This window comes from Carettochelys insculpta, chromosome 5 (genome assembly GCF_033958435.1).
Source record: "Carettochelys insculpta isolate YL-2023 chromosome 5, ASM3395843v1, whole genome shotgun sequence".
In the NCBI taxonomy this organism is placed as follows: domain Eukaryota; kingdom Metazoa; phylum Chordata; order Testudines; family Carettochelyidae; genus Carettochelys; species Carettochelys insculpta.
Window position 1 is genome coordinate 106,624,080 of NC_134141.1, and position 23,797 is coordinate 106,647,876.

At 43.2% G+C, this 23,797-nt stretch overlaps 1 protein-coding gene across 1 annotated transcript in view; it reads left to right on the forward strand.

Annotated features, from left to right (window-relative positions):
• The window catches only part of ADAMTS12 (ADAM metallopeptidase with thrombospondin type 1 motif 12), a 278,989-nt gene that overhangs the window by 121,932 nt on the left and 133,260 nt on the right, over nucleotides 1-23,797 (forward strand). The window contains exons 4-6 of the mRNA XM_074995694.1: nucleotides 10,551-10,744; nucleotides 20,443-20,526; nucleotides 22,191-22,315. Coding sequence (XP_074851795.1) covers nucleotides 10,551-10,744; nucleotides 20,443-20,526; nucleotides 22,191-22,315 — 403 coding nt within the window. The remainder of the gene's footprint in view (nucleotides 1-10,550; nucleotides 10,745-20,442; nucleotides 20,527-22,190; nucleotides 22,316-23,797) is intronic.

Below are 23,797 nucleotides of genomic sequence, written 5' to 3' on the forward strand. Positions count from 1 at the left end.
GAGGCTGTTTTAGAGACCAGTGAGTCAATGACAATTTAACACACAGGCCTGGTGAGTGAGGGGTGATTGGATTTTGCAGCTTCTTCCTTTCCCCTGCTACTCTTCTCACAAGTCTGCCCTTGTGTTTCCTTAGTGTGTACATTACTGATTTCATTAGGAAAGTTTGTGTCACCCATTTACATCTCCTCAGAAAGTGGCTTCCTCTTCCTGGATCTGAGGTAGTGAGAGTGTGCAGAGCAGTCTTCATGTTCAGAGATGATTGTCGGAAATAAGGCCATTTTACATGCCTGTAGGCTTTTCTCTGGTAGACATGGAAAGTGGATGTTTATCGCCTGAGATCATGACACTGAATGTTAGTTTCTGTTTATATAACATTGGACTTTTCTCTGTTCACCTGAAGGAAATACATCTGGTTTATCTTTAAGAAATAATACGTGAATACAATCCCTGGGGTGAAGCACCCACAGGCTAAAAACTCTCCATCTGATCCCCTTCCCCCCGTCTCGTTTGGTGGCAGCCCTGTGCTTACAAATTCCTCCTGCTTTCTCACAGATCTTCCCGAGGATCATGAACAGCAGATCCATGGCTTTCAACCCCTGGGAGATAAGGAGAGGAGTAGGGATGGGGTGTGCTTGGGCAGGAGGCAGGGAAGATGTGGGTTAGAGATGGAGTAGGGGCAGAAAGAGGTGGGGCAGGAGGTGTGGGACATGGGGCAGAGGGAGGAGGTCAAGCACCCCCAACCCCAGCAAGACCAGAGATTAGCACCTATGCCTGAATGATAACCTGGGGGGGAAAGTGTGTAACTATAGATGAAGGATGGGCCGCTAGCACCCTTTTAGATCAGGTGAATTCATTATCATAACAGTACAAAGAGCTGGGAAGTTCAAATCACAGGTGTACCCTGAGTGCATTAAATAGCTTTAAAAGACTATAAGCTCTTCAGGCTGGGGATGTTGTCTTCATCTCACCTGAGTTTTAGGAAATTCACATTGTGACCCCAATTTAAGTCTAGTGATACCAAAGGTGGCTCATAAAGCGATTTTCATGTGTAGATATTGAAATGCTTTACAAAGGAGGTATAGGTATCATTATTGTCATTTTAGGAAGGGAAAACTGAGATACAGAGGTGAAGTGACTTACCCAAGGACATGCAGTATACTGCTAATACATTTCCTCAGCCACTGCAGGTAAATACAAGAGAAGGCCATAAGGACCAAAGTTCAGGCTGCAGTTGGATCCAAACATCCTCAAAGTTCTGGGTTTCTGTACATCAATTTTGTTAAGCTAATTATAAGAGAGATGGTCAGTGGGATCAAGGGTTGTGATATGAGCTTGTGTCTAATAATTATACAAAAAGAAATAACCACTCAATCTGACAACCAGCTAGTTGATTTTATCATTTAATTGTGCCATCTATCATAGTGGTTAATGAACATGTTATTCTGTGCGTAATTAATAGGTGGAGAATAGATTTATTTTGTACACATGAGTTGGACAGCATTACTGGAGTATAAGATTGATAAGAGGAGAGGACTTTGTATTAGGAATATAAGTAAAGCAAGTCTGTAATGCAGGGCTGTAAGCTGGGGTCTGTACAATTTCATCTTAGCCAAATGTGGCCTCAGGCTTAAGGAAGCTTGATAGAGGAAGATGACCAAAGATACACCTGTGCCAGTGAAGTTACAAAGTTACTATAAAGAATATGCCAACAGGTGATGTTCAGGAAAATAAGCCACAGTGTACCTGTATAGTCTGCAAGACAACTGATTGTAATACGGTGAAAGTTCTTCTTTTGCTACAGGTTACCATGGAAATATGTTTACGTGCCTGTTAATGAGAATAAGGGGAACTAAGAGGAGAATCTATAAAAAGCATTGTACTCTAAAATGTATGTCACGTGGAAGTGCAAATAGTGAAAAGGAGGTTAGAATCCTTATGCGCATGCAAAAGGTGTTAGGTGTGATCAGAACAACAGAATAAAAGGGATTCTGTGTCAGAGATAAGCCATGTCTACACGTGCACGCTACTTCGAAGTAGCGTCACTAACTTCGAAATAGCGCCCGTCACGGCTACACGCATCGGGCGCGATTTCGAAGTTAACTTCATCGTTAGGCGGTGAGACGTCGAAGTCGCTAACCCCATGAGGGGATAGGAATAGCGCCCTACTTCGATGTTCAACGTCGAAGTAGGGACCGTGTAGACGATCCGCGTCCCGCAACTTCGAAATAGTGGGGTCCGCCATGGCGGCCATCAGCTGAGGGGTTGAGAGACGCTCTCTCTCCAGCCCCTGCGGGGCTCTATGGTCACCGTGGGCAGCAGCCCTTAGCCCAGGGCTTCTGGCTGCTGCTGCGGCAGCTGGGGATCCATGCTGCAGGCACAGGGTCTGCAACCAGTTGTCGGCTCTGTGTATCTTGTGTTGTTTAGTGCAACTGTGTCTGGGAGGGGCCCTTTAAGGGAGCAGCTTGCTGTTGAGTCCGCCCTGTGACCCTGTCTGCAGCTGTGCCTGGCACCCTTATTTCGATGTGTGCTACTTTGGCGTGTAGACGTTCCCTCGCAGCGCCTATTTCGATGTGGTGCTGCGCAACGTCGAAGTTGAACATTGACGTTGCCAGCCCTGGAGGACACGTAGACGTTATTCATCAAAATAACCTATTTCAATGTTGCTACATCGAAATAAGCTATTTCGATGTAGGCTTCACGTGTAGACGGAGCCATAGAGTGGGAAAGCCCCCAGCAGGAATCACTGCTCTATTGATAATCACCTATTGGGAGATCCACCAGATGCTACAATATCCTTGGTAATGTGAGCATGACTACTGCATTGGCTATTGCATGGGATCTCTCAGATATTGTATGCTTGTGTATGATTGTAACTTTAATTCTCTGCTTAGTAAGAACTTAGAATACAGACAAGATTTCTTATCTGGGACTGTGTGTTTTTGCTCACCATGACCATTGTTTGTGTGCGCCTAGATAATCCCAACCTATGACTTTAATTTAGAGTAATTTTCACTCTGTTGATCTTAAAACTGTAGCAACATTGAGGCTGGACTTGCTCACTAGGGACTTGCTCACTAGTGTAGCACAGAAGTATCAATACAGTGTGAAATAGTTCAGAATAGCTCCAGAATAGTTCCTCAGACAGGATCCTGGAACTGAAAGGCGCGCGCGCGCACACACACGCATACACACATGAAAAAGGAGGGGGAAGAATTTCCTAGGATGAAGGGGAATGATTAAGGGACCTCTAACCATCTAGCCATATGATGAAAAGTCATTATAGGAGTTGAAGAAGGCATAAAGACTGCATCCCAGTCACTGTACCTAAAACAGGGAAATTCCAGGGTGTTGGCAGGAGAAGTTCCTGGCTTTTGTGTGCTTGCTGCTGCGTCATTATTGTAGTTTTTCTTGACTATGTATGTATTATGTTAGTAGCAAGCAGTCCTGTGGTACCTTAAATACCAAACTATTTATTTATTAATTAGGTAATTAATGTGTTAGTCTTTAAGGTACTACAGAACTGCTCGTTATTTGTGAAGCTACAGGCTAACATGACTACCCCTCTGAGTCTATGTAGTGTGGGACTTGACCTCAAGGGAATATTAATCATTAAGATGTCTTGTTAATGAGTAATCTTTAATGAGGGGAGTATTGTGATATAATGGTACCTCAAGAATAGCAGCTGTGTTTGGCTCCAGCAGAACCAACATGTGAATGAGAGGTCCTGACATACGTGGCAGAAGCTGTGTCTACACGTGCACGCTACTTCGAAGTAGCGGCACTAACTTCGAAATAGCGCCCGTCGTGGCTACACGCGTCGGGCGCTATTTCGAAGTTAACTTCGATGTTAGGCGGCGAGACGTCGAAGTCACTAACCTCATGAGGGGATCAGAATAGCGCCCTACTTCGACATTCAACGTCGAAGTAGGGACCGTGTAGACGATCCGCGTCCCGCAATGTCGAAATTGCCGGGTCCTCCATGGTGGCCATCAGCTGGGGGGTTGAGAGATGCTCTCTCTCCAGCCCCTGCGGGGCTCTACGGTCACCGTGGGCAGCAGCCCTTAGCCCAGGGCTTCTGGCTGCTGCTGCGGCAGCTGGGGATCCATGCTGCAGGCACAGGGTCTGCAACCAGTTGTCGGCTCTGTGTATCTTGTGTTGTTTAGTGCAACTGTGTCTGGGAGGGGCCCTTTAAGGGAGCGGCTTGCTGTTGAGTCTGCCCTGTGACCCTGTCTGCAGCTGTGCCTGGCACCCTTATTTCGATGTGTGCTACTTTGGCGTGTAGACATACCCTCGCAGCACCTATTTCGATGTGGTGCCGCACAACGTCGAAGTTGAACATCGACGTTGCCAGCCCTGGAGGACATGTAGACGTTATCTACATCGAAATAAGCTATTTCGATGTTGGCTTCATGTGTAGACGTAGCCAGAGTGAGTCAAATGGCCATCCATCAGTAGCAAGATGATCTGATTTCTCATGCTCTATTGTCCATGGTAGTACCCAGGAAAGACAAGCCAACAGCTTGGCAGAGACCCCGCAGTCTCTTGCCTGGTCAGGGGCCAAATGCAGGCAAGGTGTATAACAGGGACAGCTCAGTGAGGACACAACCATAGAATCAGAGAAAAAAAGAAAAGGAAAATCGAGGAGAAGAGGAGCACCCCAACATTTATGGGACATGGAAATCCAGATTAGGAGGAGGAGATTGGAACCTTCACATGTATGGATAAGTTCAGAACGAAAAAGAAAATGGTTCCCTTATACGTATGGAAGGGGAAGACCCTGAAAGACCGGAGGAAGAATCATCCCTCTGCTGATGATGACCCACTGAGAAATCCACCAAACTCTAAGATTTCTTCGGGTCTGTGAGTATGAAAGCAGCATTTATTATTGTGTGGCCTTTCTCAGGTTTTGTGAACATGCATGCAAGCATAACTTGTAATTTATAGTGCAAACAAGATTTACTTGTGTTTGGTGGTTGCTGTATTCTTCATGTATTCCTAGAGTCTCCCAGTCTATGAGAATCACTAACAGCAACTATAACTCTGTTGATCTTAAAAGGGACCGTGTATCTTAGTACAGAACAATCAGTTCAAACAGAGGCAATAGACTGGAACCGCACATGAGACTCTAACCCAGAATCCCTGGTTTATCTTCTGAATCGCAAGCAGTTAGGCAAGAAAGAAATCGTCTTTTCATAGCTTTGTAGCTTTTATCCTGAGCATATTTGATGTGGAAGTCACTGAAAACCCAGAAACGTGGAATTTCATATTGCCAATTTTAGAGTCACTTTAAAAAGCAGGACCAGACTTTGACTACACCAAAGAAGGCAGAGGGCACACAGGAGCCATAACATCCCTTAGTCAGTCAAGGGGGAGTTCCCACAGTGCAGGTACTCTATAAGACAGCCATTGGCTACCCAACACAGGCTCATTCACTCAGCGTGTACTGCGGACCAGTCCAAGAACAGAAAGAGCTGAGTCAGTGGTGGAAGGGCTAGATTCTGAGTCAGCTTTGGCCTGTGTAGCTGCAAATAGGCAGCAGAGGCAGGAGTGCCACAATTTAGAGTAACCTGAATTATTGAGTGGCCATTTTGTTCCCTCGTTAGTTAAAATCCCAAACACATAAAGGAGGCTCAAATTCAGTTGTCCAGCCCTCCACCTTAGCTGCCTTCTAGAGACATAACAGCCCCCACCTCACCCAAAGACTTTAGCCTGGGGGCATGTACTGGAAACATTTACATTCTGTACCTATATCACAAACAAAACTTCTGCAAAATTTGCCATTTGCATGCAAAGCAAAGCTAATCCTGTTTTCAATAAACTGTGTTCGGAGTGCATTAAAAACCTCTCTATGATTTTTAGCTTTTCGTCTAGTAAAATATGGATTATTACTACAACAGTTCAAAGAAAATCCGAAAACCACACTTCATTGTCTTCTCTTTTTTTAATATCATGAGTTCCATAACTTCGTGGGAGGCCAAGAAGCAGCACTTCCTGGAATGTCTCTGACCCAAGCGAGTCAAAGTAAAATTAAGTGGCCAATAGTCAGCAGAGAGTACCAAAGGCTGAGAGAATGCTGTTCCTGTCATAAGAAAGGGTGTTCAGTTTCTGGAAATCTAATGGATAACTTACATGGAGCTACTATAAAGTGGGTGAATAATTTGTTGAATTCTAACACAGTAGGTATCAATGGTTCACAGTTATGCTGGGCAAGCATAACGAGTGGGATTCTGCAAGGGTCAGTTCGAGATCTGGTTCTGTTCAATATCTTCATCACTTATTTAGATCATCTCAGAGTGAATAGGCTCATAAAGTTAGTGGATGACACCAGTCTGGGAGGGGGTTGCAAGTGCTTTGGAGGACAGAGTTACAGCTCGAAATGATCTGGACAAACTGGAGAAATGGCCTGAGGTAAACAGGATTAAATTCAGTACGGACAAATGCAAAAAAACTCCACTCAGGAAAGAACAATCAATTCAACACATACAAAATGAATGTGTAGGAAGGAGTATTGGAGAAAAGGACCTGCAGAGTGGGTTATAGTGAACCACAAGCAAAGTATCAGTCCACAGTGTGACAAAGTTGCAAAGAAAGCGAACATCATTTTGGGATGTATTTACTGGAGTGTTGTAAAAAAGATACAGAGAGTATTTTTTCTGCTCCCTCCTGCATAGATTAGGCTTCAAGTGGAGTATTGTGCTCAGTTCTGGGTACCACATTTCTGGAAGGATGTGGGCAAATTGAAAAAAGTCCAGAGAAGAGCAATAAAAATTATTAAAAGTCTAGAAACGTGATCTGTGAGGGGAGATTGAAAGAACTGGTTTGTTTACTCTGATTAAGAGAGGACTGAAAGGGGACTTAATAGCTTTCAACTGTGTAAAAGATTGTTAAAAGGAGGAGGGAAGAATTGTTCTCTTTAATCTCCGAACAGGAAGCAATGGGCTTAATTGCAGCAAGGGAGGTTTAGGTTGAACATTAGGAAAAACTTTGTAACTATCAGGATGATTAAGCACTGAAATAAATTTCCTAGGGAAGTTCTGGAATCTTCATAATTGAAGATTTTTAAGAGCAGATTGCACAATCTGAGTGGGGTAAAATACAACCCCTGGGCCAGATTTGTCCCACAAAATCTTGGAATCTGACACGTGACCAGCCTACAGCCTGGCACGGAGCCTTGGGCAAACTCCCTGTTGGCTGCACCTCTGCACGCTGCTCACAGGGGCTGGTTGTGGGAGCCATGTGCATCTCTGTGCTCTGCCTGCCATTGGGCAGAGGGTAGGGAGCTGCCCAGGCTGTGCATAAAATGCGAATAATGCAGACATGCACATGGTCTCCATATCTAGCCACTTTAAGTGGCTTGTGGAGTTGCAACAGGAAGAAAATCTGCTTGAGAGAACTGCTGAGCTGCTGGCCAGGAGCCTCCTAGGGCAAGCACTTCCTGGCCAGAGCTTACACCTGGCACACTACTATCTTCCTCCCTTTTCCCCATCTCTGTCCCCCAGATCCCAGTTCAAACCCTCTGCATCCCTGCTCTTGCACCGCTACCTCCTCCCAGATCCTGCATCCCCATCCTTTGCCCCTCCTGCCCTAGGTCACAACCCAAACCCTGCACCATCTCTTGCACCCCTGCCCCAACTCACAACACCCTCCCAGAACTTGCACCTCACGTTCCCTCTAATTTTTCCATCCATGTGCAGAATTTTATGTGCACAGGGGCATGTGCGGATGTGTGACACCAGTAGAAACACATGATGCTGCTGGTAGGAGCGGTGCAGGCCCTGCTAATCAATGGGGTGGCTTTTGAATCTCTCTTGGGTGGCTGCTCACATGCTCAGCTTACAGGAAACACGGCCTGCACCTCCTGTTACCCCTCCTCCTCCAGGGCAGAACCCTCTCCTGCACCCATACTTCCTCCCAGACTCCAAGTCACTGCCCCAGATCGCAATATTCTCCTTCACCCAAATTTCATCCCAGACTCCACACCCCCTTCTGCACCCTAGAGAGAGGGGAAGCACTGATCTGTGGGATCCACGGCCAGGTGAGACCCTAGGGGTGGCAGAAATTGATAGTGGGACTACCAATGGGTGCTTAACACCCACCAGTTTTTCCCCATGGGTATTCTGGCCCCCCGAGCACCCATGGAGTCACTGTTTATACAAGTCATGACTGCCTTTTTGATTGGAGCGAGTAAAGAATAGATATGGACCCATCATGGGCCACACTCATTCCATGCATAATTAGACACACAAATGAAGACAGTCACTAGTTAGGGGAAGGCAGGCAAGTGTGGCCCACATGATTAGGCATGATGCGGTAATAGTCATGGGCATAGCCAGCATCAGGTCTGGAGGGGTGTTGGATGCATAGAAGTGCTGGGGGAAGTCCATACAGGTTCTGCAGGACACGTGGCAAGTGTCCCAGGGGAAGCATTCTTCCAGCAGCAGCCATGCAGCCACTAGTCTGGTTCCTGGCTTTAGCAAGCACGACTGCAATGCCCTCACCAGAAGCAGTTCCTTTTTCCCTGTCATAGTGCAAATGAGACATGTAGAATATTATTAGAATGCATAGGCCTGATCCAACAACCTTCTGAAGTCAATGTGTGTCTCTCCACTGATATTCTTATGCATCAGGTCAGGCCCTGAGGGTAGGTCTACACAGCGCAGTTATTTCGAAATAACAGCTGTCATTTCGAAATAACTATCCTCGCATCTACATAATACAACTGCTATTTCAAAACAATTTCAAAATAGCAGTTGGTTGTTTCAAAATTGGTTAACCTCATTCTATGAGGATTAGTGTCTGTTTGGAAATAGGTGCTGTTAAGTCAGGGAATGGAGTCTATTTCAAAATAAGCCATCGCGTGTCCAGTGGCTCTATTTCGAAATAGGCTCATTGTGTGTAGTAGGCACTTCTATTAAGAAATAGCTAAGTGCTACTTTGAAATGCATTTTTGTATGTAGCAGCAATATTTTGAAATAAACTATTCCAGGATAGCTTATTATGAAATAAGGCTTCTGTGTAGATGTATCCTAAGAATGCAAAGACATAAAACACATGAAAACACTTTCAATTGTTTGTCCCCTTTTCCTATGTTTTATACCGCAACCAGTTTTCTTACCCTTTTCTAAACATTTTGCAGTATTCAAGATGTAGGCATACCATACATTTAAATAAAAGCAACGTGGTATTTTCTGACTTATTATTTCTCTTATCACCTCAAAGTGATGATTCAGTCTTTCTGGTGGTGTGAACAAAATAAAATAATAAATATACGAGAATATTTGGTTTGTGTGAAGTGGAAATAAATTGAGGGGTAAAGGATCAGTTTTTCTAGACACGTTTCATGCTGCGTATATCCTAAATCCATTCTAATTTGTTCCAGAGCTCTTCTGGTGAGGCATATTTGAGCTGACCCTAGAAGGGACTAAGTATATCCTACAAAGTGTTGAATACAGCTTAACTCCTTGTGATTCATGTTGTGCTTTTGGCTTTATCCCACAGTGGTACACTGCACACATCATGCACTTTTCCTTGAGCACAATCTGTAAGAGACAAAGTAAAAAAAGGGCCTTGGTGTTGACAGGCTAATCATACCAGATTTTATTAAGTAAGGGGAATCCAATCTTTGAAAGGAATTTGCAGAAAAATTGTCTTGACAATTTGTTGAGCTGATACAGTGGGATTAAAGAGTGTGATCAAACCAAAGATGCATTTAAACAGATGTTTTTAAAAGTGAAGCTCTCAGAGTTATTGACTAAACACAGGACAAATGAAAGCAAAAAAGCAGTCCAGTAGCACTTTAAAGACTAACAAAATAATTAGGAAAAATGAAGGATGCGAAGGAGAGATCTGGCACAAACACGATGACACTCTGAATCTATTACTTTGCAAAATCTAATAATGAGCAGCATTGATTTGTTAAATGAGTGCGTACCAGGGCAAACATTCAGTCCTATCTTCTTGTCCCACAAAACTGTGCAGACACTATTAGCTGGGCAAATACAAAGACATTTGTTTTGAGCTCCTTCCACCAATACCACTATAGACCCTTGCAGCAGTTAGTCGCCTGTATGCCCTTCTGGAATTTAGTGTTACCTGTTGGTGAAGCAGTTTCACTACTAAAGAGTTCCAACTGGGGATCTTTCCCAGCCAGTTCATGCACAGAGCAGACCACAGGCCCCTGAAGGCCTAGCTCCAATTTACCACGCTGATAGGAGTTGAGGATATATGTTACAGGGAGAAAAAGCCCTTTATTTGTACTAAGAACTGCTGTAGTTAGAGATGGCCTTGAAACAAAATGACAGATCTCAATATCTCTTGAATGTTGGGAAGAGTTTTCAGCTCCAAACTTTGCATCTGGCCTCTATCCCTATGACAGGCACAATCAATACCTGGAATCCACACACTCAACTGCTTGGTAAGGTGTGGATCCATTTGATTGGTGGAGGTCTGACTTATCTGTAAGGATTATGATGAGACACTTAAACACGTAAAATGATCCTGAAGCACAATTTGTCCACGTAAAATTAAATCTGTGCCCTTTAACGTTCCAGAGAACTTCAGCTTTTTCAAACAAGAGCATCGGAGGCAGAAGTGGAAAGGGAATCATAGGTCAGCCAAAACGATTTCTCGGCGTTCTGTCAGCAAGGAACGATGGGTGGAGACACTGGTTGTTGCAGACAGTAAGATGATTGAATATCATGGAAGTGACAATGTGGAATCTTACATCCTCACTATAATAAATATGGTATGTGATATAGCGAATTATTTTTCAGTTGGATGAATTATATAAATATAAGCAAATATTGTTAATCACCATGAAAACGGCAATAATGATCTTTTAAAGAAATTGAATTTTTTTTAAAGTCTTTTCTATTATTCTGTAATAAGGACTGGCTTTGCCTTTCCAGGTTTTAAGTTGGAGGAGTTTCTGGCCTCATGTCTTCAGCACTACATCCGTATGGCAAAGCTCTAGATGTGCATTAAACTAGAACTTTCATTCCAATGAAATTACCAGTTCTGAATCTCATGTTCTTTCTGCAGCCTCCTGATCATTGATGTTCCTAGGCAGCAGTCTTAACATGTTGTGACAGAGCTGTTAGATGCGGCAGAATGTGAGCACTGTATTCCATCAGGGGTATGGATTCCTTTCTCTGTCTGCATTTAAGAGGAGGAGAAAAAATTTTAGGGATTCCCCTGTTAAATTCCCCTACCTAAAAATGAAAATTTTGGTCCCAGTGCTTGCTCATTGATTCTGTAGCTTTTGGCTCTGAGTCCCATCTCCTTTACATGAGTGAACCCCCATTGAGAGAAATGGAGTTACACCTGTTTTACAATTCTGATATTGCGGAAGTGGTGTGGTATGGAGATACATGCAGCATTACAAGCTTTAATTAAGGCCCAGTGAAAACAATTAACTCAGTGGGGCTGACAGCCACCAGAGGCCCTGTGGCAAAATGTGAGGGCGACCCACCTCTATGCCCTGGCAGGGGTGGTACCAAATGCAAAAGTCTTCGGTCCTGTTCCCCTTCCCACACATAGCTGTGCACAGTGGCAGAGCAGCAGACTGCAGCAATTCAAAGGGGCTCTTGATGTCCAGGCCCCTTTGAAATGCTGACCTGGGGGCAACTGCCACTTTTGCCCCCCCACACCCAGTTGGCAGCCCTGGATTAGGATGCAGGTTTTACACTCAGAGGAAAAGGTTCAATCAGTTTCATTACAGAGGCTTGTTTTACTGGGGCTGATGGTCAAATATGTTTTCCTTCTCCATAATTTCTGTTTTTAAAACAGGCAGTTAATGTGTTCAGACAAATTGTGCTCTCTCCCACCCCTGCTGCCGTCATGTATAATGAAACCTAAATTAAAATTGTTGGATGCCTCTGAGCTCATATAAATCCCCAAAGGGGCAAATTATAAATGTCATCTGACTTTAAAAGAGCAGTAATGCCTTGTGATATTTTTCACACTGTCTGCAGTGGCTCTTGACCGTGGCAGCTAGTGTCAGGGCAGACTGTCAAGAAGCAAGACAAAAGCCCTAAGTGAGTGGTATGTTCTATAGTTATTTCACCATCCCACTCACAGGTGTGAACTCCTACAGCACTATAACAGTCGTATCACAAGTCCTATTCCAGTCTATCTTTCTGGCTAGGCAAGCTGGACTACATGATAAACAAGCACTTTACACCAAATATTTAAACCATGTTCAGGTTATTCAGAGGACCAGTCTCATACCTCAGGTCATTTGTACTCACATTTCAAACTGAAAACAAAGTCTGTAGCCAATCCTGTAATCAACGAACTAGTAGTAGTAGGCATCCTTCAGTCTGCATAGACTATGGATCGCGCCCTTTAAAGTTTCAATTGAGGACTTCATTTACAACATCTATTGTGACTATAAAGACCCACACGAGAGTGACAGTCCTTGCTGCATCTCTTGCAGATGTAGTGGGTGTCTGGCAAGTCCTTATTGTGCTTTCTGTGCGCTCGCTTCTCCTCTGCTAGCTGTCTGATCTTCAACTCGCCCTTCTGAAGGCCCTTGTGTAACCCCTGCCTCCATCTGCTGCGGTCGTCTGCTAGTTCCTCCCAGTTGTCCAGCTCGATGTCTACCTCTCTGAGGTCTCTCTTGCAGACATCTTTGTAACGCAACTGGGGGCGTCCGGGAGGTCTTTTGCCAGAGGCTAGCTCACCATACAGGGTGTCTTTTGGAATCCTTCCATCGTTCATCCTGTGGATATGGCCAAGCCAGCGGAGGCGACGCTGCCTGAGGAGGGTGTGCATGGCTGGGATTCCAGCTTGCTCGAGGACGGCAGTGTTGGTAACTCTGTCCTTCCATGATATTCCAAGGATGCGCCTGAGGCAGCGCAAGTGGAAGACGTTCAGCCTCTTTTCCTGGCGGGCACACAGGGTCCAAGTCTCGCTGCCATAAAGGAGGGTGCTGAGGATGCAGGCTCTGTAGACTTGCATTTTGGTGTGAGTGTACAGCTTGTTGTTATTCCACACTCTCTTACTGAGTCTGGACAGAGTTGTGGCTGCTTTTCCGATCCTCCTATTTAGCTCAGTGTTCAAGGACAGGGTGAGTTGCTCATGAGGACAAACCAGGCAACACATGCATATATGAGTTACAGTCTTAGATTTTAAAAGGTAATATATGCTTTTGTGATAACTATTTCTACTCATCCTTTAGGGCTGATCCCTGCAAAGCTGCCTGGAGATCTCTTGCTTATGCTTAGGAATCTTTACCCTTCTGGGTCCAGCGAAAGATCCCAGTTCATCCTTGTCAGGGATTTTTCTCCCCTTCATCTCATAGTTCAGGCTCATGTGCATGCCTCCCCTTCTGCGGTTAACAATGTCTCTTTCCTTCAGTGCTACACAATGCCAGATATGTATTCGAAGGGTCTTTTTGTGTGCAGGATTAGCCCTTTACCTTAATCAATGCTTCTTTTCCTCTTTGTTGAGTTACACAATGACAGACGCTTACAGAACAATCACTCAATATAATTTTATGTCGGGTGAAGCAGATATTATACATAAAATTAATACATGCAGCATCCTACGACCATCTCACAAAGTTCGGATGTTAATGACATTCTTACCTCACGAATATCTGTTTTAACTATATGAACCCAGGGGTCAGCCAAATTGGTTTTCAACCATCTGTTTGTCAGTGTTTGGTGAGGTCTGGAGCCTTGGCAAGAGCTGGCAGCTTGTCTGCCAGAAGTACAATATCATCTGCAGATCTTTAGGCACTGACTTTATGTAGCCATTTGAGATTATCTTCTCCCTCCTATTCCACTGGCTCAGCGTGTAAAGCACAGCTACAAGACTCCCAGATCCATCTTTCTTTGATGCATTAATGTGGCCCCCTGAGTGATTCAGTGTCTGCTGCATCTAAGTTTTCCCATGTCGGGGGAGAGAGGGAAGTATCTAGCTCCTATAATTGTGAAGGAAACTTTCTGGACTGCCACTTACTGGCACAAAAAGGACCCACTGGTTTTCTGCTTCACACTGCATCCCTATCCACCTTCATATACTACCTCCTCTTCTTCACTGCCTCCTCTCACCCCAACACTACTTTTGTCTTTGGCCTATTTCCCTCCCCATTTTTCCCCTCTAGCTCACCCTCCTTCCCCCAGGGTGGGTGATTTAAACAGCACCTGGAAAACTATATGGAAAGTGTCTGTGTAGGCAAGTGTATGTGTGTAAGAGCCTGTGTGTCTTTGTGCAGAGAGGTATATGGATTGTTGCGTGTGTGTGTATATTTGCAGCTTAACTCTCTGACTTTCATTCCCTGTTTCTGTCTTGCACACAAAATATTGATGACACAAGGTGTGTATTCATTTCATAATAAGTTTTTAAAAGAGAAGGGAACTTGGAAAGAAATTAATTATTTCTTAAAATGTGAATGCTGTTGATAATTGCAGAAGAGCCTGCGTATCATACATTTCTCCCCACCTTTGTCTAGCTCCACTTAACCACTGTTGCATACACCTTTTTATGTGTATGCCCAACACCTAGCACCTGGGAGCCATGACTTTTGTTGGGGTCTCTACACACCAAAGAATCGTAATATTAATAATGTGGATCAATATGTTCTAGTGCATGCTTGATGTCTACACACAAACACGTGTATCTGCATGCAAAAGGGGTGTCAGTTTCTACAGATTTATTTATACAGGCATCTGGACAAGTGCATTTCTGTGGTTGTGCTCTGTGGATTCGTATTTGGGCTTCAGGAATGGGCCTTCAATGGGGGTATTCAGATTTCTGGAATTAGAAAGTTGACCTATGATTATATTGCTTAATAATCAAAGTACAAGCTAAAAATGCTACAGCCACACAGCTGCTCTACAATGGCGTTCATTGTAGACATTACCAACACCAACAGGGGCTGGAGGGAGCAGGGGTGGAGGGAGTTCTCCCATCCTCGAAGATAATCAGCTTCCCAAGAAGTCACCAGAAGAGTTCTTCTGTCAGCCCAGCATTGTCTATATGGGAGCTTACATTGGCTTCATAATGCTGCTCAGGGTGTGGATTTTTCACATCCCTAACCAATGTATTTAAACTGACCTAATTATGTAGCAAAACCCAGGACTACATCTGAAGCCTCTATTGCAAATTCAGTTGTTAATGAGGATGTTTCCCAGTTCCCGATGCTTGTGTCCTCATTTCATCAAAGTTAACCGGACCCTTAGTAATGCTAAAGCTGATGGAGCTAAGGTTTTGATTTCTAATTACCATATTTTAACTAAATCATCAGATCTCACCTTCTCTCCTTCAAAATCATTGTTTCAAGAATATTTGTGTACTGAAGTGTATTAATAGAAAACGCATGACATGCACTAAAAAGAAAAAAACCATAAGTAGATACTATTTCAATATTCCTTTGTATGACTAAGGCTTTGTTAGACTGATCAGCTCCCTTTAGAAGCAGCTTTTTCTGGCAGCTACTAATGAGTGCAAAATATTTAAACAATTAGCTTTCAGTTGAGAGATTTTTGAAGAATTAAGAGCAAGCACAATATATTTTTCCATCCCACATTATTCAACGAGTGCCATTCAAACAACTCCTTGTTGTTGGTATAATTTGCAACAATGGGCTGCATCTGCAAGGGTGTAATTGAGAAGTCTTGAAATTACCTTTTATTGTCGCTGTCAATACCCTATTGTTTTGGAGTGACTGTTTACAAACCACAGTGTAACAGATCAAGGTTTGTACTCACAAGGAGGATTATTTCCAGCAAGAGGTAACCCTTCCCAGCTGCGGGAGGAAAATGACTTCCTCTGGCAGAGTACGGTGACTAAGGGTATATACCATACCACTGCAGCTGTGCTGCTGTAGCCTCATGGTGTATCAAACTACTAAACTGATGGAAGGGATTTCATTTCAGTGCAGATAATCAAACTCCATAGCCAGCAGTAGCTAGGTGGACAGAAGAATTCCTCTATAGACTTAGCCACAGCAGCCCTGAGGCTTGGCCCCACACAGCTGTGGTGCTTAGAGCATGACATTTTTCACAGCCCTGCGTGACATAGTGAGGACAACCTAAATTTTAGGTGTATGTTAAGTGTCAGCATTGTTACTCCTGCCCCTCCCCCATTTCTTCCTTTTACAGGTTGAGCCTCTCGAATATGGCACCTATGGGACCTGACTGGTGCTGGACGAGAGCATTTGCTGGAACATACGAGGTCATATTGTCTAGCAGCATTACCAACTCTTCCCTGGCTTACTGGGCTCTTACAAGTTATATAGGAGTAAATTACATCTAAATTACATCATGGAACACTGAGAGCCAGGACTGGTGGGCTGTAAACCAACTTTATGGGACCACAGGAAACTTGTCCTCACCCATTATAAGTGATCATCCAGCTAAATAAATTCATGCTGGATTATGAAGTTTGCTGGACAAGAGAGTTCTAGCTTAGAGAAGTTCAACCTGCTCTAGTGACGCTCTTGAGAAGCAGCCTTCTCTCATCATCTTTCACACAACAATGTGCTTGACCAGCTTTTATCTGGGTTTAGCTCTGCCTCAGCACACTTTTTCTCATGCTGATGACTTCTTTTCCCTCCTCTTTCTGTTTGGTCTCCCTGCAACATTGATTCCCTTCTCTCCTTTTAGGCCCTATCCAACCTTATTGTACACAGGCTTCTCTAGTCCCTTCCTGGCCAGGGCTAGGCAATTCTTTTTTAAGAAACAATAATCTCACAAAATAATGCATTTTAGGGGCACCAAAAGTCTTTGTGAATTTGGGTTAAAAATGTGCAAATGGTTTCAACCCTACCCCTAGAAAAATGGGGGGAAGAAAAAGAAACAGACTCATTTCAGCCCTTTAAAAAAGTTTTAACCTTTAGTTTAAAAATAGCATTTAATTTTGAAATTTAGCTAATTGGCAAAAATCAAAAAAATGGAAAAGGGTGAAACATCCCCATAATAACATACAACTAAGCTAAAAACAACAACAAAGTTACAAAATTAATTTTAGGTCCAGCAAAACATTTTTTTCTGACTCCATGTGACAGGGTGTACCAACCGGGCACTGAGCAGCGGGGTAGAAGCCAGGACTATTGGGTGAAAAAGGCCCTGCCCTCAAGACCCTGCTGGGCATTCTCTGGCTGCAGCCCCAGTATGAAGGCTGGGGAATCCTGGCAAGTGGGGCTGGCCAGCAGAGGGGAAGGAGCTCCTGCTGGAACCTGGGAGCAACAGCCATCCAAAGAGCAGCCACGGCTACTGCCCAAGCAGCCGCAGCTGCAGCAGTGTCAGCCACTGCCGCAGTAGCAGTCTGCAGCAGGAGCAGCTGGGGGAAGCACAGCCAGAGCTGTGATGGCAAACTGCATCAGGAACGGGGTAGCAACTAGCCCAGGGTGGGGGAACTGGGAAGGTGGCCCGTGAGCTCAACATGTTGCAGTGAGGATCCCCACTGAGCTGGTGGCTGAGGCCACTTACCCACCACCAATGGGGCCCTGGGCTGGAGCTTGGTGGAGTGGGAGGGCCCAAGCTCCCCTACCCCTACCTGCTTGTGAGCCTAAGGCAGGGAGACCCTAGGCTGCTGAAGGCCTGTGAACTTGGGCTAGGCCCCTGTGGCCTGACTGGGTTGTGGAGCCCTGAGGGCAATGCAGGAAACCTTGGGATGTGGTGAGGCAGGAGACCCTGCCACTATCCAAATAAATTATTATTTCTTGTTCTTGTTTCAGTTGTAACAATTCAGTTCCAGTTCAAACAGAGGCTGTTCTGTGCTTGATTTTCTGCTCAGCCCCCAAACCAAAACATCAGTCATTCCTTCACCTTTAGGTCTATCCTGGTTCTATTTCCACCTGTCTAATTTTTAGCCGATGGTTGGGTGAGATACCACCTATGCCCTTATTTTCATCCGAGTCTTTAGCTGCTAGGACAGACAGCCCCTTCGCAGCGGGCAGCCCGGGCAGGCTGATGGATCCCCCAGGGTCCTAACACCCAAGTCTTCAACTGCTAGGATGGAGTCCCTTCACAGCGGGCTGACAGGTGCCCCACAGGTTGTACTGAGAGCCCCTACACCCATGTCTTTAACTGCTAGGATGAGGTCCCTTCACAGCAGGCAGCCAGGGGGGCTGACAGGTGACCCAAGAGTCTGCTCCATGGAGGCAGCATGTCTCAGCACTCAGCTCTCAATACGCCCCACCAGTGACCAGGCTATTAACAGCTGAACAGCAGCTGGGTACTTTGTTTTGTGTTCGGTTTGCACAGTAACAAGAAGAGTCAGGTTACCACTTAACTAATTACTTGTTTATTTAACTAAAAGAGTTAAGCTGTTATGGTTACAAGATTACAAGATATATATACTTTGTTGCAAACTTACAAGATTTATACTTTGTTACAAAGATAACAAAGTTTACACTCTGCTCTTTAGTTGCCAATAGCTAGCATGTAACAATTCATAGATCTATTATTGAATGTGCACAAAGAAAACAAAAGGAAAGCAATACACTTCACAGGTCTTATTCTCACCCCTGCATTACCAACATGGTGTGGCCAGCGTTTCACTCAATCCCTTGGGAAGAAGCAATAAATAAGGAGGACCTTGGGAGGCAATGACCCTCCTGACCGGCAGGTAGGGGTAATTGGAGCTCAGTTAGGGGGTCTTCCAGGCCCTTCTTTATACCCATTGGGTCACGTACACGTCTTCCTTATCTAAAAGGGTGCCAATTGAATTAACTCATCTGAGACACTAGTTCTCACAAGGCTGGTTCACGCCTGTGGGGTAGAGATAATTTTTGGAGCATTCTTTCTTTATGGGCCGGAGATTTTTCCTCCGTCTGGGACGTTTGTGTAGGCGAATCAACTGAAGGTAATTAACCAAGGGCAGTCCGAGGCTCAACTGTTTATTAGCCCATTGTCTCTTGCTCCAGAGCATTCAAAAGACTGTGGCTGAGATGAGCACAGATGCATTCCAGGGCTGAGCTGTTTCTTTTAACCCTTTGGTGCTCTGAAGCACCCAGGAGAGACAAGATGGAGTAGAGAAAAAGCGGGGCAGTTCTGTCTGGCTACACTAATCAAACACACGAACACTATTGTTTGGACTATGAGGGCTTGGAGTTCAATACTGGGATCTTTGCTATTTTTAGTCAAACTTCTCTATATGTCATTTTATGTTCAGGGCACATCTGTACATACATGAAGATTGATGCTCCAGAAGTCAATCTACCAGGGTTCAATTTAGCATGACTAGTTTGAACGTGCTAAATCAAATGCTAAGGCCGATCCTGTCAACTCCAGTACTCCTGACAGTCACAAGGGGCAAGAGAAGTTGATGGGAGAGTTTTTCCTGCCAACCTCCTTCAGTGGGGCTGCTCTGGAAATTCAACTTAAGGTATGTTGACTCCAGCTACACAATTCTCATAGCTGAAGTTGTGCATCATAAGTTGAATTTCTCTTGTAGTACCGACCTGGCCTTAATCTCAGATCTGGTCTACACTAACGAGATAACTTAACTAGTGTAGCTTAGATCGCCTTATGTAACTTAAGTCACAGCAGCTTAGATTGACTTACAGCTATGCCTACACCACTCTGCCATCAGCATAGCTTCTGCTTCTTGGGAAGGCGGAGTACTGAATTTGATGGGAGAATGCTCTGCCATTGATTTATGGTTCCTTCACTAAGCCCACTGAATCAATGCCACTGCATTGATTGTACCAACATCAATTTAACCAGTAATGAAGACAACTCCCTTGTTTCCACTTTTTCACTGATGATACTACTGTATATCTATATATTTTTTCCAATTTCCTTTTATTAGCCTAATATTGACTTCCTCTTTTTCCTTATGCCAGCAGAATCCTCATGAAGTTTCTATGGAACCCAGTTGTTAATACCTTGTTTGATATTTCCCTGACCCTTTGGTGATCATTCACATTAATACGAAATGGATATAAAATGCTACCATTGTGCACTGGTAGTGTTCTACAGTTGTCTTGCACTGATGTGAATGACTACACAGGGAACAGCACAACAGTGGATTGGATGGGTGTTCCCTGTAAACTGAGCACACGGGCAGCCACCCAGGATGGATTCAGGTGCTGCCCAGCTGATTAGCAGAGCTCCTACAACTACCTGTGCTTCTATTGGTGGTGTACGTCTGCACATGACTTGGTGCACGTAACAAACTGTATTCTGTCTATTGAAGGGAAAAATTAAAGGGGACACTGGATTGGACCCTCAGTGAGAAAAATGAACTTAAAATAAGTTTTCTAATGGATTATAATTTTAATAACTTCTGCTAATTGCTGGATTTTTATCTTTGGGCTGGGCAGCCCTCTGCACAGTTATTTAGAATGGAATAGCCAGTACTGTGTGTGTGAAGGGGAGGAGGAGGCAAAGAGGAAACTCTGCATGAAATAACCTGCATTTGTTTCTCTTTAAAGCTCTTTCTCACTGTAGAGGAGTTATTAATTTCATACCCCTGGCTCTGATACAGGTCACAGGATTGTTCCATGACCCAAGCATTGGCAATGCAATCCACATTGTGCTCGTCCGCCTTATTCTTCTTGAAGAAGAAGAGGTGAGATTTTGTTTCTCCCGAGATTACAATGAAGAGTTGGGCATATCGTGCACTAAAGAGAGATTTTGGTAGGGTATTTAAATAAACACTGAGAGAAAGAAATGCGGACGTCCACAGTGTGTGGGAAAAGGCTTGCTTGCTTAAAATGTTTTGCTCATTTCACTGCTTTGTTAATCTCTTGACCCTGTCACAGCTATTTTAAGGCTAACTGCTGCTCTAGATGGCACATTGTTTAGCTCATAACTGCAGGAGTTTTTGCCTAACTCCCAAAAGAGATACTCTGTTACAAAAGTTCAACTATCAGGATAACTGTGTGTGAGGGGAAAACCTTACAGCAGCAGAAGAGGACTTTCAAAGACTGAGGAGGCTTGCTGTGGAGCAGAGATGCAAATGTACAGGTGCTCAGATGAATCATCCACAATTTAGTCACATAGCACATTCATAAAGTACGGTGCAGCTGCCTGTGGAGCTCTTTGAAGAAGCAGATCTACTATTGTACACCTGCAAGACAAATTATTTTCCCCATAAGCTCCTTTTCAAAACTCAGAGAAACCATGACCTTTAAAATGTTCACTGTTGTGAACGAGCCACACACCGGTGATTGCATGTTCCATGTCTCAAACACTGTTACCACCCCATAAATGAATGCTGATTATTATAACTGTAATGGCTATTTTTATAGCACCATAATTGTGCATGGCTTTCAGTGGATATAGCCATAAAATCAGGGACTTACGATCAAAGGCCCTACTCTTAAACCAGGTAAAAATGTTTGCTGTTGAAGTTGATTGATCTCCACGTGAAAATTTGGTCTTGCACAAGTGGAAATAATTTGCATGATAGGAGCATAATTTATGTAGCTAACCCTAAGGGAAAAGAGATCAAGGGTAAAATATTCAAAAGAACCTAAGTCTAATTTTAAAAATTGACATAAACACTTGAGAGTTTAAGTACCTGTTGACTTTTGCTGAGACTTAGACTCCTAAGCACCTTGAAAAATGGCACTTAGATGCTTATGGCACATCCATGCTTTGGAAAATATTACCTGAAATAAAACACTGGGAGTGAGACCGAGTAGATAGCAAAACCACCAAAGAGGGAAACAGGTTATTGGCAGAGCATATTTTGCACATTGAAATTGCAAGACATGTTTTTCTTCTTGTTGGTTCTGTCTGTAAGATGAATGTTGAGCATATTTTTCAGCTTTAAAAAAATCGCGTGAAGGAAAAGTATCCATGAAAGCATAAAATGAGATTGTTCATGTTGCATTAAAAGTAATAAACATGATAGAAAATAGCTTTCTCCGAGTTACTTGCTAATTAATCTTCCTGGAGTCAAGAGGAATACTAGCTTTCAAGAGGGTAACAAAATATCCTTGTTTGGAAAAAATAGAGTTGTTAGTTTTATTTCATAAAGGCTACTTTCCAAAAATGTTCCTTTTTGAGATATTCTTTCTTTAGTTATATTAGCTGCAAAAATGACAAAATTTTAACTTAAGACTTTGAACATTAGGCAAATAGTTATTGTTCCTAATGATATTTCTAGCTTTGGGCAAAAGTGTAATCAGTCACATTTAAATAGTAAACATGATAATTAGCATACCTGCTAAGCTTTGGCAGTATAAAGCTGTCTTTATAATAATATTTTCTTTTTTTTTTCTTTAGCAAGGCTTGAAAATAGTTCATCATGCAGATAAGACATTAGCCAGCTTCTGTAAATGGCAGAAAAGTATCAATCCCAAAAACGATGCCAACCCTATACATCATGATGTAGCTGTACTTTTAACAAGGTATGGTCATAGCCCTGGAGAAAACCTGTCAAATACTGTTTTATTATGTTCTTTCACCGAGAATATGGTTGTAGGCTCATAACCTGTCTCCTCCATCTCCCCCTGCCGTTCAAACACACACTTCCAGGTAAACAGTTATGTTTGTTTTAGTATGAAAATAAGTTTGCTTGATGAGTGTATCAGATACTAGTAATATACGTGGAGTTCATGAGCTGTTATATAAAAACTCACTGTCACAGGTGTAAACTGACCCACTATCCCTTTGTAGCAGATCTCAGCTGCTATGTACAGAAAGAGAGGTAAGCAGACATTTCAAATGGATCACTGTAGCAGAGGAAATAATTCACAGAATAGTTATTGTGTTTCTCAGATTTAATGTCTTCTCTCTGCTTTTCTGACATCCATTGGAAGATGATGATTGCCTCAAATATATTTATCATTCAAAAGTATTCAAAAATTTGTTCTCACAGTTTGCAAAGATAAACAAATTCTCTATTTGTTATCTGTGGGGATTCACTATTTGAGGTGTCATTACTTAATTGCAATTGGTCAGCTAAGACCTGAGGTATTGTTTCAGTTGGATAACTACAGAAATGCCTCTGGCATAAATTCTCACATTATTTTCAAATTTTAAAATTTAAAATATTTATGCATGTGACTTTGAAATGTGCTTTCCATGAATATTTCTTAATAAAGTTGATATATTATCATTATGATTTGTTTGTTTTAAAGTAGTGCATATAGCTCAAGATCTGGGGCCCATTTTGCTAGACACTGCATCATTGATGAAAACAGTCCCTACCCTAAGATCTCACAATTTAAAGAAACAAGACTGAGTGTGTGTAGGTTTGGGATGTGGGGAAGTATTTCCCCACTCTCCCTTTACAGATGGGAAACAGAAACACTGAGAGATTAGATTAGCTGCCCAAGATTATACAGGAAGACTGCCTCTGAACAAGAAACCAACTGCGGCCTTCTTGAGTTCTATTCTAGTGCCTTATAAACAAAACTGTTCATCCGCTTAAAGCTCACAGACCCTGAATCTGTAAACTCAGTGGGATTTCCCATCTGTCTAAAGGTAAAAGTGTGTAGGTGTACAAAAAAAAATCTTCATCTGTTGAAAAACATTTTTTGGCCAATCTTCTTTCAGTCTAAACAAACTCAGACCAAATGTTTTTGATGCTGTACATTACTGTTTGTTACTAAGCTTCAGTATGCTTTCATCTGCTACTTTTATACAATAAGGTAAATTTTGGTAATTGGGATTTTTTGATAACTACCCTAATTATCAGCCATCTGTGATGCTGTTCGCAGATTGTTACATTATGTAAGTGTGTTTGTGTGCTACTAATGCATTGCATACTCTGTTTACTTAATATATTGTGTCTGATGTGGCCCTAAGCACCTGACAATAAAACCAATTGAAAGCTTTCAAAGGGATATTATAGTTCCAGTCAGCCTGTACTGACTACTGATTGAAAT